Source organism: Rattus rattus, chromosome 1 (genome assembly GCF_011064425.1).
Source record: "Rattus rattus isolate New Zealand chromosome 1, Rrattus_CSIRO_v1, whole genome shotgun sequence".
NCBI classification, from domain to species: domain Eukaryota; kingdom Metazoa; phylum Chordata; class Mammalia; order Rodentia; family Muridae; genus Rattus; species Rattus rattus.
Window position 1 is genome coordinate 248,968,534 of NC_046154.1, and position 17,044 is coordinate 248,985,577.

The window sequence follows — 17,044 nt, forward strand, 5'->3', positions numbered from 1 at the left end:
AACCCTGCTGCCCTGAAGCCTACCTGACTTTGTTTTGTTTTAAGAGTAGACGAGCATGGTGGCATACGCCTTTAATCCCAACATTCAGGAGACTGAGACAGGCAGATGTCTAAATTTGAGGCCAGCGTGGTCTCAGAGCGAATTAATCCCGGAAAGCCAATGCTACACACACACACACACAGAGAGAGAGAGAGAGAGAGAGAGAGAGAGAGAGAGAGAGAGAGAGAGAGAGAGAGATTGATTTTTTTTTTTTTCTTTTTTCTTTTTTTTCAGAGCTGGGGACCGAACCCAGGGCCTTGCGCTTGCTAGGCAAGCGCTCTACCACTGAGCTAAATCCCCAACCCCGAGAGAGATATTTTTAATTTCACGTATGTGTTTTACTTATATGTGTGTATGTGCACCTCCTGTGTGCCTAGAGGCTGAAGACACTTGAAGGGACGGGAGTTACAGCTTGTTACGAGTCATCGTGTGGGTGCTGGGAACCGAACTTGGGTCCTCTGCAAGAGTAGTAAATGCTCTTAACTACCGAGCCAACTTTCCAGCTCTCAACCTGCCTTTTTATTACAGGGGTCCTGTAATGCTACCCCCATTTCCTCTAGAAATTAAAGCACATACCACCTATTCTACCTACATTTATTGAAAAAAAACTTTAAAAAGCAAAACAGGTGTTCATATAGAACTGTCTGGACTCAGAGATCCCCCTGCCTTTGTCTCCTTTGTGCTGTGCTCAAAGGCCTGTATCACCACACTACACTTGTAAGTTTTACCTTTAAAGTTGTAAATTATTATCTTGTTGTATGGGTATTTTGTCTGTGTACCATTTGTGTGCCTAGTGTCGTCCATGGAGGCCAGAAGGCATCCCTAGAAAGGGGTGGGGAGGTCTGGAGGAGTTGAGGAGTGGTGCTGGGGAATGGAGAGATGGCTCAGTGGTTAAGAGCATTGGCTACTCTTCCAGAGGAATGGGGTTCAATTTCCAGCACCCACATGGTAGTTCACAGATATCTGTAACTCCAGTTCCAGGGGATCTGATACCCTCCAACAACCATTCACAGAGGCCCAACACCAATGCAGAGACAAACAAACAAACAAACAAACAAACAAATGTATGAGTAAAGAAATAAAACTGGTGGTACACACAGTCATGAACAACCATGTGGATGCTGAAAATCAAATCTGGCTTTTCCCAAAAAAAACCTTGGCCAATACTCCTAACCACGGAGCCAGCTCTCCAGCCCCTACTCTTGTAACTTTTAAAAAGCAATACAATACAAATAAATATATGTGGTTTTTATGATTGGGCATGAGGACTTAATGAAACTGTTGGGTACCCTGGGGATCAGCCCACATGCAGAGGACACAGAAGGGCCCCGGGTAAAAGGGGAGGAATCAACTTTTTGAAGTAAACAGAACAGTTTCTCCTATGTGGTATCCATATTCCCAGAAGATGCAGTAAAGACATTGGAAAACTGTACAGTTTTGTATTGAAAGGCAATTGAATGAGAGGGTAGGCTGGAGAATTGAAAGCAATCCAGGTCCCTTACCTGCAGTGCCTTGAAGTGTATTTGGAATTGTGATTTTGGGTGCTCTGTTCTCCATTACCTTGAAGGACAAACTCTTGCCATGATTTGGAGCTCTTTCCCCTGACTGTGTGGCAAACTGAATGCTCATCATCTTCTAGGATGTATGCTGAAGGCCCCATTGGAAACTTAGTGCAGGATCCCACAAAGCCATGGGCAGGAGACATAAGAGGAGTCAGTTTGTCTTTTTCTTTTGAGTCGGGGTCTCGTAGAGACCAGACCAGCCTCATACTCAGCAGGATGACCTTGAGTTGTCCTATTCCTGACTTCACTTCCCAAGTGCTGGGATTATAAGCATGTGTCTGCCATATTTACAAGGTGACAAGTTTATTTTCTATTCTGATCAAAGCAACGGGGGCACACCTTTAACCCCAGCACTTGGGAGGCAGAGGCATGTGGGTCTATGAGTTCAACCTCCTGCCCCATCTGTCTACACAGTGAATTCCAGGACAGCCAGGACTATGTAAAAAGACCCTGTCTCAAACTAAACCTAATCAACCAACCGAACCCCCAAAACAGTGGAATAAAACACCCAGCTAGTGGACAGATAGTAATACCTGTTGGGAAGAGAGAGATGTGGAAGGCAGACAGGCCTAAGAAGGGCCTCCTGATCCAGCTGACCCTATATGCTTCCTGCTATAGGGCTAGGCAGGTTCAATCTTACTACCTGAGGGTTGCAAGGATGTAAGCAAGACCATTCTTGCAAAGTTGTGCAGGGTGAAAAGGGAAATCAGGTGCAGGTAGACCTATGAAGGACAGGGTTGAGGCTATCCCTCAACGGGCCCCAGGGTGTCGGAACAGCTGTAGAGGCTCACACTGCTGGCCCTTTCCCCATCTGAAGCACGCTTCTGAAGTCGGATCCGTTACCTAGAAGGCAGGTTGGTGAGGTGTGTGAGGAGCATGGTGAGAAGGTACAGAACCAAGAGTTATAAGACATGGGGAAGTCCCTAAGAGCTGTTGCGAAGACCATGACTTTCTCTCTAGTTCTAGAGTTCATAAAATAGGAATCTGTTGAGGCTGAGCTATTCTAATGTACTCTACTGTGTACAAGTATTCTCTTAAGAGTGTCATTTGTCCTGAAAAACTGTATTTTACAAGCAGTTTTTAAAAACTTTATTATTATTATTATTATTATTATTATTATTATTATTATTATTAGCTGGGGGTTGTGTGAGAGTCAGAGATAACCCGGTAGAGTCAGTCTCCCTTTAGAGTCAGTCCAGCTTCTCTATCTGGGTGCATCACAGGGCTGTAGGCCTGGGGGTGAGGCACAGGCTGAGCAGCGGGGAGGCTAACAGAGCACAGGAAGCCCCACCACGAGGCTGTCTTCTGGTAAGGAGACACAGACAAAACATGGTTTGGAATATTTTTTTAACTACATGTGCATACAGAAAATATTCAAAGAAAAATGCAAACCACACAACTGACATGTAAATCATTTCCAACAACCATAAAAACACTTCTTGCTCTGCTCTTTAGAAAATTATTTTTATTGTTTTGTAAATGTCTCACTTTGGGCAAACTGAGGGATGTGGTGCTCACAGGAAGTGGGGATGAGACAGGTGGAAGGAGAGGGAGGCCTGGCTTAGCCTGTGCAACCCCCTCTGGCAGCCTCCCCTACACCTACTGAGGCTGAACCCCCTCTCCCATCCTCAGAGACAACAGACAAAGAACCAGGTTAGGACAGCGAGATAACAAGATTCTGGACACAAGCCAGTAGATATGGTGCCCCCCCACCCCTAAATAAAGGGCCCACAGTGACAGTGCCGAAAGGTTTGTATGCCAGTCCCTAGCATAGCTAAGAGACATACTAGTCTTCTCCATGTTTGGTTCCTCTAGGCTGAAGGCTCAACTGCTGTACATAGTCATAAGTGTGTGGCCACACTGAGCATGATGAGGGAAGGTTTAGCCGTTCTCCTGGGTACCCTTAGACACACTATACCCCTAGGCGGGTCTCACCCAGGCACAGCCCCTAACCCTATGTATACCTTGGGGTATACCTCTCAGCTGCACACACAAATACCCAAAGCTTTGTTGCCTCTGAGCCTCTGCCAGGCCAGCTTTCCTGCTCATGCCCACTGTGTCTCAGTTGGCTTTTCCATGAGGAATAAGCCTCCTATCCTGTTCCTTCCTGAGAGACCTTCAGGCTGCTTTCTGTGAGTCAGTCACTCACACATCCAGACATGGGTTATTAGGGCAAGCTAGGCCTGCCCTACTTTTTCCACACCATCACCTTGGAATCTAGAGGGACTCCCAGAGGGACCCCACTGTTTTCCAGTGCCTGCCAGATAAGCTTGAGGAGCTGCCCCTAAGGACAGAGGACATCAAGGAGCCGTATCAAAGGCCACTGTTTTCATGGATGTGCTGGAATCTGGCATGGGGTCTTTTGTGGTAGGCAGAAGCCAAATATGAGCCTTCCCAACCCTCCTGGCCAGGCCATATTTGCAGAAGAGAATTCCCACAAGCCCCATGCAGGAAGCCAAACAAGGTGCTGAAAAACTTCAGCCTATGAAAAGGTAGGAGGGCTGCAGTAGCCTCTTCCTGACTGTGCTCAGGAACACAGACTGGGCCTGTACTCCGTGTCCTCTCCACATTTGTCAGCCTTTTGCCCTCTTGAAGGTCAAGGTGGAACATCAGTACTTGTCCCCACATGTCCAGGGCTACCCTGTCGCTTGGCTTGGAAGGCACAGGGCAGTTCAGGCCTAGGCAGTTTGCATGGGTTGATAGGGACTACTTTGAGGCATGTGAAGGAGGTCTGGTCAGGGCAGAGGAAACCGGTTCTTTGGTATTAAAGCAACGAAAAGCTATGACAGAAGAGCCTCATCTCCTAAGCAAAGACTGAAGGAGGCAAGTCCTACCCTTCTCAGTATCTCTGAAGAATCCAAGGAAAAAAAGGACCAAGGCTTACCCCTACCAAGCAGGGCTGCTTTATATTTTGTGAGGCCCTAATACTGTCCTGCTTACAACCCCCACATAGAGTATCTGTGAACGGGCTGGCAAGGGGAAGGCCTACATAGCCTACACAATAAACCATGCTGCTCTGCCGTGGTCCTGTGGTGCCCCTGCCACCACTAAATGCAGGTCTCTCAGACAGTGCTGCCTCCTTGGCACCCTGAGGACACCTGCCTCTGCTGAGTAAAGCAAATGGGTTCTTTCTCTCTAAAACTGCATCACTCAAAGAGCCTGTAGAGTTTAACTTTTCTTTCCTGGAAGAGACAGAATTTCACCCTGCATTCCGAAACATTTGTTGAGCCCTAGTAGCCAAGTCCTGCTTCCTTTGAGTGGTCAATGGCTGGGGAAGCCCAACCCTTTCTGGCTCACTGGCCAGGCCTTAGTCCTAATCCCTTCGATAAGACTGTGGGGGGCAGTGTCTCTTAAGTCTCTCCTGGGATGCACACATAGGTGCAATATCAGAGACAGGGCAGGTTCTGACCACCAGGTCAAACCAAATCTCCCATGAAGTCCATTCACGGCCACGCCTTCCCCTCCAACAAAACAGAAAGTAGGAAACAAGGCTGCCTTTTTAATTGCAATCAAATATGCTGTCTGAAGTCAGCCAGGGCCCCTGAGCCCTGCCAGGGAACCACCATGCCACCTCCATGTGAGGATGGGAGCTGGGATAAGGGTGGCTTCTTGCCCTCCTCGTCACCTGTACCTGAGGAGCCCAGAGTGCTGTTTCCACTGTGGTCAGCTCAGCCTCTGGCTGCCTGCAGGAGGTGGGACGCAGAGGGGAGGAAGGTGAGCCAGAGGCAGGGACCCCGTTGCACACGCATGCAGACTTTCTCAGTGTTTGATTTTGTTTGTTCTCCTCCTTTGCTAAAATGATCATAGTTGTGTGAAGCTGCTGCCAAGCCAGGGATGGGTAGGACAGCACTATGGACTGCAGCCCTCTGCTCCTCAGGTGCCTGGGTCCATCCTACTTCTGTATTTGGAACAGGAAGAGCCGCAGGTTAATGTTCTTGGCGGCCAGCAGCTTGTTGCACTCCACAGAGTCGATGATGGGCAGCGGCACATAGTCTGTCTCGTTGCTCTCGTTGGTGAAGACAAAGTGGTAGATAACAGGACTGATCCTCACATCATCGTACGGGCCCTTGAGCAGAAGAAAAGAGCACTCCAGGGGCGCTGTGACCTTGCTCTTGAGGAGTAGCTGGAAGGAAAGTGTGCGCTTACACGACAGGTTGGGGTTGCGCTCCGAGTCATTCACACGAGCCTTCAGGACCCATGTCTGGTTCAGTACTGTGAACCGTGGTGTTTCATAGTACAGGCGTGTGATGAAGTCGTCAGTGCGATAAGGCCGGAACTGAACCTCTGTGGAGACAGACAGGGCCAGATGGCCAACTGTTAGTGCTGGGGAAGGCCAGTGGGTGGCGCCTTCCCCAACAGGCCAAGGATAGGCTCAGCCAGGGAGGAAGGCAACTTACCCAGACAGTGTGCTCTACCTGCCACAAGGTAAGTCAAACACAGTTATGGCAAATGAAGTGCACAAGCTTTGGGGGACAACTACAAACAGAATTAACACCAATTAGCTGGAGAGTCCTGAGACTGTGGGACATTAGGCCATGTGGCCCAGGTGTGGCCACCCCACAGAGCCACCCTCCTTACCCTCAGCCCCGTGTCCCCTGAGGGGCGGGGTAAGCAGACACACAGACAGGATACAGTTCTGAGAATAAGTGCACTTTATTGGTTCCGATACAAAGCTGCCAGAAAAGCCAGCAGGTGGGCATATGGTATCTGGTCCTGCCCCAGGGGAGTGCCAAGTCCTCAATGTTGCACTGTGATGTGAATTCTGCCCAGCTGTATGTGGGGCTGTCGCTCAGCAGGCAGACCTGCCTTTGCAGTCCTGTGGCTGGCACGTCCTGCTGTGGATGTGTGGGCTCTTAGGCAGCCAGTCCTTCCTTCATGGATAGGGCTTCCCACCCAGCCTCTGCTGTAGCCACATGGCCTGGCCTACCCAGACTCCACAGGCCATGAGATCTCAGCCAAGGCTACTCTTAACCAAGAGCCATAGTTTTCTGCTGATGCAGGCCCCTGGGCCCTTTGCATCTCAGGCCTGTTTGGGCTAGTCTAGGCAGCATGGCATGACTGGCTGTCCAAGACTGCCCTGGGTGCTCTGAGCTGGCCACCTGCCGCAGGCTGAGCAGTAGAGGGAATGGAGTTTCCCTGAGTGGCCCCAGTATCAGCAGGTGCTTCTTGTTCTCTGGCCCAAGTTGTGGCCTGGCTCTTGCTCCCCGACATGTTCAAAGTTGGTGACAGATGCCCGGGAGCCATGAGATCCAGTGAGCATAGGCCTGGTCCAGCTTACTCATTTGTGGGCATCCATTCCCAGCTCTATAGTTTGAGCTCAGACCCTCAGCTTGTTCTGGAACCCTGTCTCCAAACAGCTTCTTGCCAGCCTCGGGAGGCTCTGTGACCTTCAGTGAACATCTGTAGACAGGACCTGACTTGATGGAATGCTCTTCTTGCTCCGTGCTCCAAAGGCAAGGCCCCAAACACCCAGACTGCCCAAAACACACCCAATTTTCTAATTAGACCCAACCATCCCAAATATGTGGAGCCCCATACAGTGGGGGGTGGGGGTGTCATCTTGCTAGGGTGGTGGGCAGAGGGGGAGGGGATGGGGTAGGTGGGAAGGACCTCTGTAGGAGCCATGCAGGTATATCCCCTCCTCCAAAATCTCCAACCTATCTTCTCCCCACGGTATCTTCCTGCCCACCGGCGCAGCCTGTGCCCACTGCCCAGAGCCTACTGCCTCCCCGCTCTTGGCTGCCAGCCCTTTATTCCCAGACAGCATCCGTGCGGCATGCAGAGGAGTGTGGGTGCCTCACCTGTGTAGCCGATCTTCTCGAAGCTGAGCAGGCTGAAGATGCTGTTGTAGAGCTGCATCTCCTTGCGGTGGCTCTGGTCCATCTCATCGAGGATCTCCATCAGCTCATTGCCTGTCTTGGTTGGGTGAGCACATGCAGCTTCATGCACTGTCAGCTCATGGAAAGGGCCATGCCATGGGCAGCCAATACGCTTGTACTTGCACTGTGTCACCCTAGTAGGAGGTGAGAACAGTGGTCAACTCTGTGGCTAGAACTAATGGTCACACCCAGTAGTCTTTTCAGAGACTCACTCCTTCTGCCCAACTACAAACCGTCCCCTGTAGGATACACTGAATTGTGAGGCCAGCCACTTAGAGCACACGTAGGCATGGATGGGAGAGACTGAGGAGAGAAGCACTACAGCTGTTAGTCACTATGCCTCCTGTGCCTGTACTCACGGCTCTCTGCCTGGGTTGCAGCTAATTGCTGACCATAGTACTGGACTTCATACAGCCTCATTCTAGGAAAGCTCTTGGTGCCAGGACCTTGCCAGGCAAGTGGCTGTTTCTGTATGTTGGGACTAGGTTGCCAAACAAGAGTCTCACTTAAGCTTTCTCAAGCTTTTGAACTGATTCTGGTGCAGTGTCCCTTCCAAGGGCCTACCCAATAGCCAGAGAATCCTAGAGAGCTAGCTAGCATCATATCCCGAAGCAACTGGTATAGATACTGTCTTCTGTAGAAAGACATGCTCTTACCACCTGAGGCCTACACGGTTATCACTGGGCTCCACATGTGGTCTCCAGGGCCCAGACCATGAAGGCTGACCAGATCCCAGGCCACAGCTTCACCATGGTTACCTGTCCTGGCATTCCTCTTTCTGGTGCCTCTCTAGGAGGGAACGAGGAAACTGACGCAGACAGAAGCCACACTCTGAAGGCAGCTCGCTCACAGCTTTCTCCACAGCCAGGTTCCGGCAGCAGAGGCTCTTACTGATCTCACAACGACAGTTGGGACATGTGGCCTGTTCCTCCTTCAGCCGGGCATCTGCTAGTAGGTGGATAAAACAGCCAGCGCACATCAAGTGACCATTAGTACACTGCGAAGAAGGAAAGGGAGGTGAAGTTCACAGACCTGTGGGATGTTCGCACATATATATGCCCTCTCACGCTTGATGACTCCAGCCAGACCAGTTGTCTGGAGGGATGCTAGGTGAGGAGTACCTGCTGGTTCCCAAGCCTCGATGGTATCTAGCAAACACTGAGGGCTGCTTGGGATGTCATGCTAGCTCTGGTTCTGTGAAGGGCAGGGTCTTATCAGGTCATAGGGGTCCTGGCTATACCTACAGAAGGCCAGGCTGGCAAGTGAGCTGACCACAGCGGGGTCCACTTAACCTACCAGAGACTAGCTCTTGGCTTGACATGATAGGGGCACCTAGCCAGCAGCTGTTTATGGGGTCATGGTTACTGCTGAAGTAGGCACTTTTTCTTGGCTTTCAAAAGGCTATTCATATGGGAACTAGAAGTGCCTCCATCTAGCCCCTGCCGATAAACACAGGTAAGAACCAGCAGTTGAAATCAGAGAAGACAACTGGGGTTGTCCCACTGGGGTTGCTCCAGCACCAATGGTACAGAGCCTACGGCAGAGAGGAGGCTACACTGGCTCAGGTAGGACTTGGTACTGAATTGGGCAGATATAAATGAGATCACCATGAGCAGGCCTGCTAGCTTGATCCTTGCTTACACACACAGACTTTCAGAATTACTCGTCCTGGGTCTCTTACTGGCTCAATATATACTGAGTACCATTTGGTGCCACAGATACAGGATGGGCTGAGATGCTATACCAGGGTGGGCTCCCACACTGTGAGGGACTCAGTGTTAAAGGAGAGACCGATATATCAGGCCTACCATACTGAGGGTAATCTGTACAGTGGACATTAGGGAAAGAGCCACATGCAGCCACTGCCTAGCCATGCCAGGATGCTGCGTCTGCATCGTTGCCTTGCGTAAACCTTGGCTGCCATCTTACTGCTTTAGCAGGTTCTCTGAGTCCTCAGCGAAGGTGACAGCAACAGAAGCCTGATGAGGAATCCATGTCCACGGAGTGTCACATGATTGTCTATAACCAAACCTATGCTTGATTGAAAAATTAAAAACCAATCTACCAGTCCGTCCCTAGAAGTCGATGGACAGGGCTGGAGCTGGGTGTGGATGGAGCGGGTGCTGATCTAACCTTTTATCTCCCATCTGCCTGAGGACTTCCCAGGACAGTGACTATTACTCCTTCTGGAAGACAGGAGGGAATACAACACAGAACTAAATGTTCATGTGTTTCAGAGAGGCACTCTCAGGGCGTCCCCATACAAGTGTGACATAGCATCCTTCAAGAACTCTATGCAGAACTGGGAGTAGTATAACATCAGAATGCAGGTCTGAGGCAGAGGCAGGACTGTTTGAGGCTAGTTTGGAATATGAAGTGATTTCTGGGCTATGTGGTGGGACCCCTGTCTTAAGGAAAAACAAAGGAAGTTTACTCAGCAAGAGATCACCAGCACTTAGATTCCCAGGACCCTGTAGCCCCACTACTCTTAGGGGTTTTAGTCACTTTCTGATAGCAAGCTACCTGAGGCTAAGATGACGCTCAGGTCAGGTCTGTAGTCACTTTAAGGATTTACCAGCCAGAGTAGAGGCGACAGTATTTTTCCTTGCTGTGGCCTAATCCTCTCACGATCTAAGCCAGGCTGAGGATACCTGCTCCCAATCTCAGCCCAGGCAGACTTGGAAAGGAGTCCTGGGCCCTCCTAATGGGAGCTGAGGGTATCACTCCTACACTGCACCCTGAAAGCCACCTAAGCCTGTGCTGCTAGGTCTGGCCACAGAGCCCATTCTCATGGGAATCCCAGACTCAAATCAATTCCACACCACATGGAGATGGCGCTAATCCTGCTTTCTTCTATGTCTTCCCTACAGGTCTCTGCGGGAGTCGGCAAGGTCTAGGAAAAGTGGGGTGTCAGAGCCCTGACAGTTCAGCCCTGAGTGGCAGAACAAGTCCCGAGATGTTCTGTAGTATACTGGCTTACCTAAAGACCAAGGCGTACCCACTTGCAGCCACTTAGTAGCCATTCAGGATATGGTCTCTAGGTAAGCTCTATGAAAACAATGCACTTAACCTGCAACCCTCTCATAACTTCCTGAGCAAGACCTAACTTCAAATATAAGTTCCGCACAGCCAGTCAGCCTTGGCCGGACAGATTGTGCCTACTCCCTGACTTATACAGCCCACTGTCTATTCTGAAGCTTGTCCACAGATGGCTCCATAGTGTCCACTACAGTGCCTAGGCAACTCCAGAAACTTCCTGCAATGGCCAGGTCAGGCCACCATCCCACCATCAACCAGGTAAACTCTAGACTTCTATCCAAGATGGCACTGCAGGTCTTTCCAGGCCCTCTTATCCTAGATACTGACTTGGAGCTCACAGGGTTGAGATCATCCCTCAGTCATAGGTCACCAACAGCATGGTCTTGGACTTATCTTCTCTCTGCAGGTGTCAGTTTCTTCCCGGCACAGGATACCATAGGAGAGGCAATGTGTTGCAGCGAAGCTGGACACTCAGATTGCAGCAGCCTCAGTATGAATGCCACCCTTGCAGTTACCCATGTCAAAGCTTCTAGGGCTCCATCCCCAAGGGACTGAGGTCGAGAAACAGTCATTGCTCTTGTACCCCACAGGCTAGAATCTAGTCCTTCCATCTTCTAACTCATGTACTTAGCCTATGCATGCCCAGGGCAGGAGTGTTCTATTTGAACTGGATTCTCATTTGGGTGAAAGGAGCTAGATGGAATAGCTATGGTTAAGAAGAAGCCCTACCCCTAAGCTACAAACAGGTCTTGGAAATGGGTCCTCCTCAACTTATAGTTGATTGCCAAGTTCCCTGTGGTCAGTTAGAATCTTTCAAGGCTAGAACTTAAGGTCCTTGCAAACACAGGGAGTCTGAAATAGAGTATGGATGGTACCCAGACATATGAACAGCCTACCCTCCTGCTCAGGGCATCATAGGCTCAACAGAAGCCTCTGGTACCCAAATGTGCTAATACCAAGGTGCTGCTCAGCCATCTGGAGGCCGTCGTTCTCTAGTCTCCTCCCACAGCGTCTTGGATACAGGTAAGGCTCCGTCAGGCCTAGTGGCCTTGAGAGTTAAACCAACTTCTTGAACCTCCACAGCCAAGCATGGACCTGAGCAGAACTGGCTTCTTGCCCATGGGTACACAACCAATATAGGGGAGCAAGGACAAGTTCAGGCTAGATCTGAAGTTCTAGACTGGCCATATCCAGGATTCAGATGGAGCCTGGCTGTCCCCTAGAGTGTGGCTTTTACTCAGAAATGAGCAAACACTACTTAGAGTTAAAAAGAAACTCAAAATAACAGACTACCAACACACATGCACAGGCACACCAGAAACCAAACAAAGTCCGACTCCAGGAAGCCTACAGCCTTTGGACACCTAAGCGGTCCCTTTCCCAAGACTCTTTACTGACACAAGGAAATGAGGGGCTGGAGAGCTGGCTCAGCAGTTAAAAGCCTGCTGTAGCTCACAGCCTTCCACACCCCCTGCTTCAGGGCATTTGAAGTCTGGCTCTGACATCTCAAGGTGTCAGACACATACATGTTGCACATGCATACAAGTGGGCAAAACACTCACAAACATAAAAATAAATGAGGATCCCAGGCCCTGGACAACAAGTAATCTCAGAAGGGGTCTTGGGCAGAGATGGAACAAGTGTTTTTTGGGCTTTCTGCCAGCCAGATACCCTCTCTCTGACACTCAGAGGCAAAGACGAAAGCAGAACATGCCAGTCATCCTCTGCAGCAGGATGGGAAAAGATGGGAACCCTTGCTGAAGGGAGAATAGAAGGCCCAAAATAGGGTTTTGTTACAGTCAGGCCCAATAGGAAGCACAGAAGCAGGTAGAGATGTGGAGAGGGCAGCTCAAAAGGTAAACAGGTAGGAGCAACAGTGGAGTAGTAACCCAGGGCCCTGGTCACAGAAATCATGAGCCCATACTAGCTACATAGCCGGATTACCATATTCTGTGACAGAGGCCCACTAACTGATCCCTGACCTCAAAGGCTCGTGAAGGCTGGGACGAAGGAGCAGTATCTTTGCCAAATGCAGTGCTGAGGGGCTGAGCCTGGTTGACCCCTAAGGAAAGGGTCAGGGCTAAGTCTATCTTACAAAGTTCTGCACTGGGTGATATGTGAAGGATTGTGCAGGAAAGCTAAGAAGTAGGTCAGGGCCGAGGCTATGGCTGGGACTCCCCCAGAGAAGGCACTTCCATGTGCAGTTTCTGACTGGTTACACTGTCCTCTGGCTTCATGAATACATCCAGAACAGGGAGCCAGCACAAACTGCCTGTCCATCTGCCCAGTCTGGATGAGCTAGAAGTTCTTGTGTTAGTTTGCCTCTGGCCTTCCTTCATGACACCTACCAGGCACCTGCCATAATGCTTGCCTGACTTTGGAAGGGTCCTCCCTAGACTCGGGAAGGTGGCTATACACCTGGTTGGGCCAGTTGCCCAGGATATACCTAACACCCACACAGAGAACATCAAAGCATACACCTGTTGTAGCAGTTGACACAGGCCCCAGGGATAAGAAGTATTTGGTTGATGGCCTTGGTCAGGCAGCCTGAATATCCCAGTCTGTGATATGTCAGTGTATGAACAAGGCTGTCTCAAGCCCAGATGGATGAGCCCGTGTATACAGGCCGACTCTGCTTCCAAGAGCTTCCCTGGCAGCACAGGTGGCATATGGATAACACTCTCAAGTTACCACGCACCCAGCCAACTTCAGCAGCCCATAGTTTCTCCCAAAGTCCAGTGCCAGACATAGCATGGTTACCCACTACTTTTCACCCCAGCAGAGCCAAGAGTCAGCCCCCAGAATGCACAGCATGGCTGGTGCCACCTGGAGCTAAGCGTTCTGCTGAGGTCAGGCAAATGTTGCCAGCAACAGCTGAAGGTGGAAACTAAAGAGACAGTCAGTCCATCAACATGGGTTAGACAGGAAGGCTAGCTCAGGCAGAGGTGGTGACCCACGGTGGATCCTGAGAAGACTAGGAAAAACCCTGGGGAGGCCTGTCTGGCGCCTTGGTAAGACAACAACAGGACCCTCCAGGGCTGCACCCCACATGCTAGTAGACTGCCATGAAGCATTCCTAGACACAGGGACATTCCCTTATTTTTGTTGCTGCACTCCCATTTTGCAGGCTATCTGTGGGTAGTCAAAGTTCCTGCATTTGCCCAAGACTCTTCCAAAATGACATATTCTAGAGGATTCTCCCAGTCTTTATGACAGGGAAACATCTTTGCTCTCGGTATCTACCGAGACAGAAGGGAGGTGGGAAGGAGACTGGGGGCAGAGCTTGGAGATCAATGCCTATAGCTCGTCTGGAACCTGTCTACCTTCCCCCTGGGACAGTACTTGGGAAGGCAGCCACTTCACTCACTTCATTCTCCTTCATCTCCTCAGCTGCCTGACTTCAGACACCCAAGCCAGAGCAACAACGAACACAGTGTGTAGACTGGTTTGAACCAGCTAGTCTCATTAGCCACTCTGGGCAGAAGCAGAACTGTGGCTCTCTGTGTAGACCAGGAGCCAATGCCATGTGGTCTATCATCATGCCAGGACCAACTAGAAAATCCCTGAATTCCTTGGGACCCCCCTTCCATTGGCCTGTCTTGCTGGATTCTCACTAATCCTAGAAAGGAAGAACTCTCCCACTAAGAAGGGCCAAGAAGCCAAGACAAGAAAAAGGTTAGCTGTGAGCAGGTTCTGATGGCCCCTAAAATGAGAGATAAATACTGGTGCTAGAATCAGCAGCTGTGGGAAACGCACCTCCAGTTGGCCCAGCCTAGGAGGGTGAGTGTCCCTCCAGGTCACTGGGATCACCCCACACCTCCCCAAACCCTCAAGCCAAGGCAGGAAGAACATGGAGAGCCAAAGGGTAGGGAAATGGCTACACAGACTAGACCTCTCCTGGCCCTCAGCCAGGTCCTCTGTTTAAAGAAAAGCAGGGAAACAGGCCCCACCAGCCACTTTTAGCTCCTGTAAGTACAAAGAAAGCTGACGGAGACTCTGCTTTGCTTTTCAAAGAGGCTGGGAATTGAGGCAGAAAGGCCAGGGGGAAGGTGGATAGACATTTCCCACTGAACCAGAGGTCTGATCTCTTTTACCTGGAAGAGGACATGGTTAGACCGACACAGACCAGGACTCTGAGTCCTTTTGGTACACTGAGTCTTCAGATGGGAAGGTAGGACAAAGTTTTTATGTACCAGCAATCTTGGAAGCCAGCTTGGCATGGGTGAGGTGGGCCTAGGTAGAAAAACTGGCCAGGCTGGGGCAGGAGAAAGTACCCGAACAGTAAAGTTTGTTGTAGGTTGCTTCCCCTAGATCAAGACCGAGCAGGGATGAGAGGGCCTTCTTTCTTACAGTTCTTCAGAGGAAACAGAGGACTCCACAGGGCACAAAAGAAGATATACTTAGTTGTTCAGACATGGAAGCACACTTTTGGGGGTGTGGCTGCCAGAATTGGAGCCCTATCTCCAGTAAAGAAGTTTCTTCACCCAGGGGTCTACAAGTGAGGGGCAGTGTTGATGAGCAGTAGACAAGGGAGGGTACCTGTCCACAGATCTCTACATGGTCAGCTGAAAGGGATCTACAATATATCAAGGGGCACCCTGGAGGAACCAGAAGGTGAAGACAAGAGATCTAAGGAGGAGAATGGAAATTCAGACTGGGAAGGAAAAGGGTACCATCGAACACAGAAAATGAGATTCAGAGCAAGAAAAGATAAGGAGCCTCGAGACAGGAGAGGGGTTTCGTAGGCCTGGAAGGTGGATGTTTGGATAGGAAAGGTTCCCGGCCACCGGCCACCGGCCCCCGGCCTCCAGGCAACGCGGCGCCGGGCCCGGCCGGCGGCCCTACCTGGTACACGGAAGCCTTGGGCAGGTCCAGGCACACGGTGCAGCACAGCACCGAGTAGAGACGCTCCTCCAGCTTTCCGCTGCCCGCTGCCACCGCCGCCGCCGCTGCCTCGGCTGCCTCGGCCGCCCGCAGCCGCTTCTTAGGCGGCGCGTCGGGGTCGCCGGCCGCCTCTTGCAGCTGCCGAGCGCCGGCCAGGCCGGCTTCGTCCGGGATCCCCGGCCCTGCCGCCTCGCCCAGAGCCGCCGCAGCCGGCCCCGCGGCAGCTCCAGGCCCGACCCCTACCCCGACCCCGGCCGGCACGGCACCCGCGGGCCCTGCAGCCGGGCCACCCCGCCGGCCTCCTCGGCCCCGGACATCGCGGCCGGCCGGCCCGGCGGGCGGGTGCCGGCGCGCTCGCCGGCTGGAAGTTAGGGTCGCCGCGCGCCCCTGCCGGCTTCTCACTGCCGCGGCGACCCCGTAGCCTGCCCACCGTGCAGCTGCCTCAGTGGGCCTGGCCCGCGCGTCGGCCTGCAGCCGCCCCGGCTACCAACCCCGGTGCGGCCGCCATCTTTGTTTTCGCTGCGGACCCCCCCACGCCACCGCCCCCTCGTCCTCCTGGTCACGTGGGCTCCGCGCAAGCCAATGGAAGCTCCGCGAGGGCCAAGACGACGCGGCGGCCACCTCCAATGGGCGAGCGAGAACGCCGGAGAGCCCACCCACCCTAGAAGGTGAACAGAAGGGGGTGGGGTCCAGCAGGCGACCAGGAGAAGGGATGTGGGGTGTAGGGAGTCCGCCCTTGGAGAAGTACAATCAGTTCTGGGGTCTGGAGAGGTACCCAGGCTTCAGACTCATCGAGAGTGCAAAGCGCCCTTAGACTCCCATGTCGGGGGGTGTCTGTGCCAATGTGTACAAGAAGTTCGGGCTTGTGTGCGCAAGGCTCTGGCCTAGCTGACCAGAGTATTAGAACACAATCTTGAAAAACCCACCTACCACCACTCCTTCGCAACAGGATAAAGGTCAACAAGATGCAAGTGCAGGAACAGCCAGCGAAGGATTGGGTACACTCCCTAACCCATCTCTTTATCCCAGCCTCAGAGTTGGAGAAAGAGTTGGAGTAGAAGAAAGTGGGGGGTCTTAAGTTTTATGTCTTGCACAGAAAAGAGGGTGTCAAACAGGTAGTAATCAAGTCAGTGCAGAGGGATGTACAGTTTCTGGGAATCGCTGAGGTACAGCCCTCTTCTGCCCTTTATGAATTCAGCCATCAGTTTGTGAAGGTCATTGCCCTAGAGGGCCACCTGCCAGGTCCACCAAGGATATATGCAAATTTACTATGTCCCAGGAAACCAAGGCCCAAAACTCTCTTCTCGGCAGAGAAGTTTTTAATTTTTTCTCTTTACTCTTTTAAAATTAAATGTTTTTCTTTCTTCTTTTTCTTTTCTTTCATTTTTACTTTTTGATACAGGGTCTCACTGTAGGTTGCACTGGCCATTCTGGAACTCACTCTGTAGACCAGCTTGGCCACCCGGAACTCACAAGAGATTGGCTTGTCTTTGCCTCCAAACTGGGATTAAAGACCTGCACCACCATGCCCAGCACACCGGGATTCTCTTGGCAGGTCTGCCTGAATGCCAAAGTAAATGGTATCTTATGCTAATTACACATCACCCCTCTCCTTTACTCGGGGAAATCAGCTGATACCCT

At 51.4% G+C, this 17,044-nt stretch overlaps 1 protein-coding gene across 1 annotated transcript; it reads right to left on the reverse strand.

Moving 5' to 3' along the window:
- Window positions 1-2,931: 2,931 nt before the first annotated feature.
- LOC116913345 (cysteine and histidine-rich protein 1-like) lies at window positions 2,932-15,952 on the reverse strand. The gene is given in 5 exon segments (XM_032917501.1): window positions 2,932-5,885; window positions 7,403-7,614; window positions 8,239-8,477; window positions 15,365-15,696; window positions 15,699-15,952. Coding segments are annotated over 5 exon segments (1,197 nt in total). The 5' UTR covers window positions 15,721-15,952; the 3' UTR covers window positions 2,932-5,493.
- Between the last annotated feature and the right edge of the window lie 1,092 nt (window positions 15,953-17,044).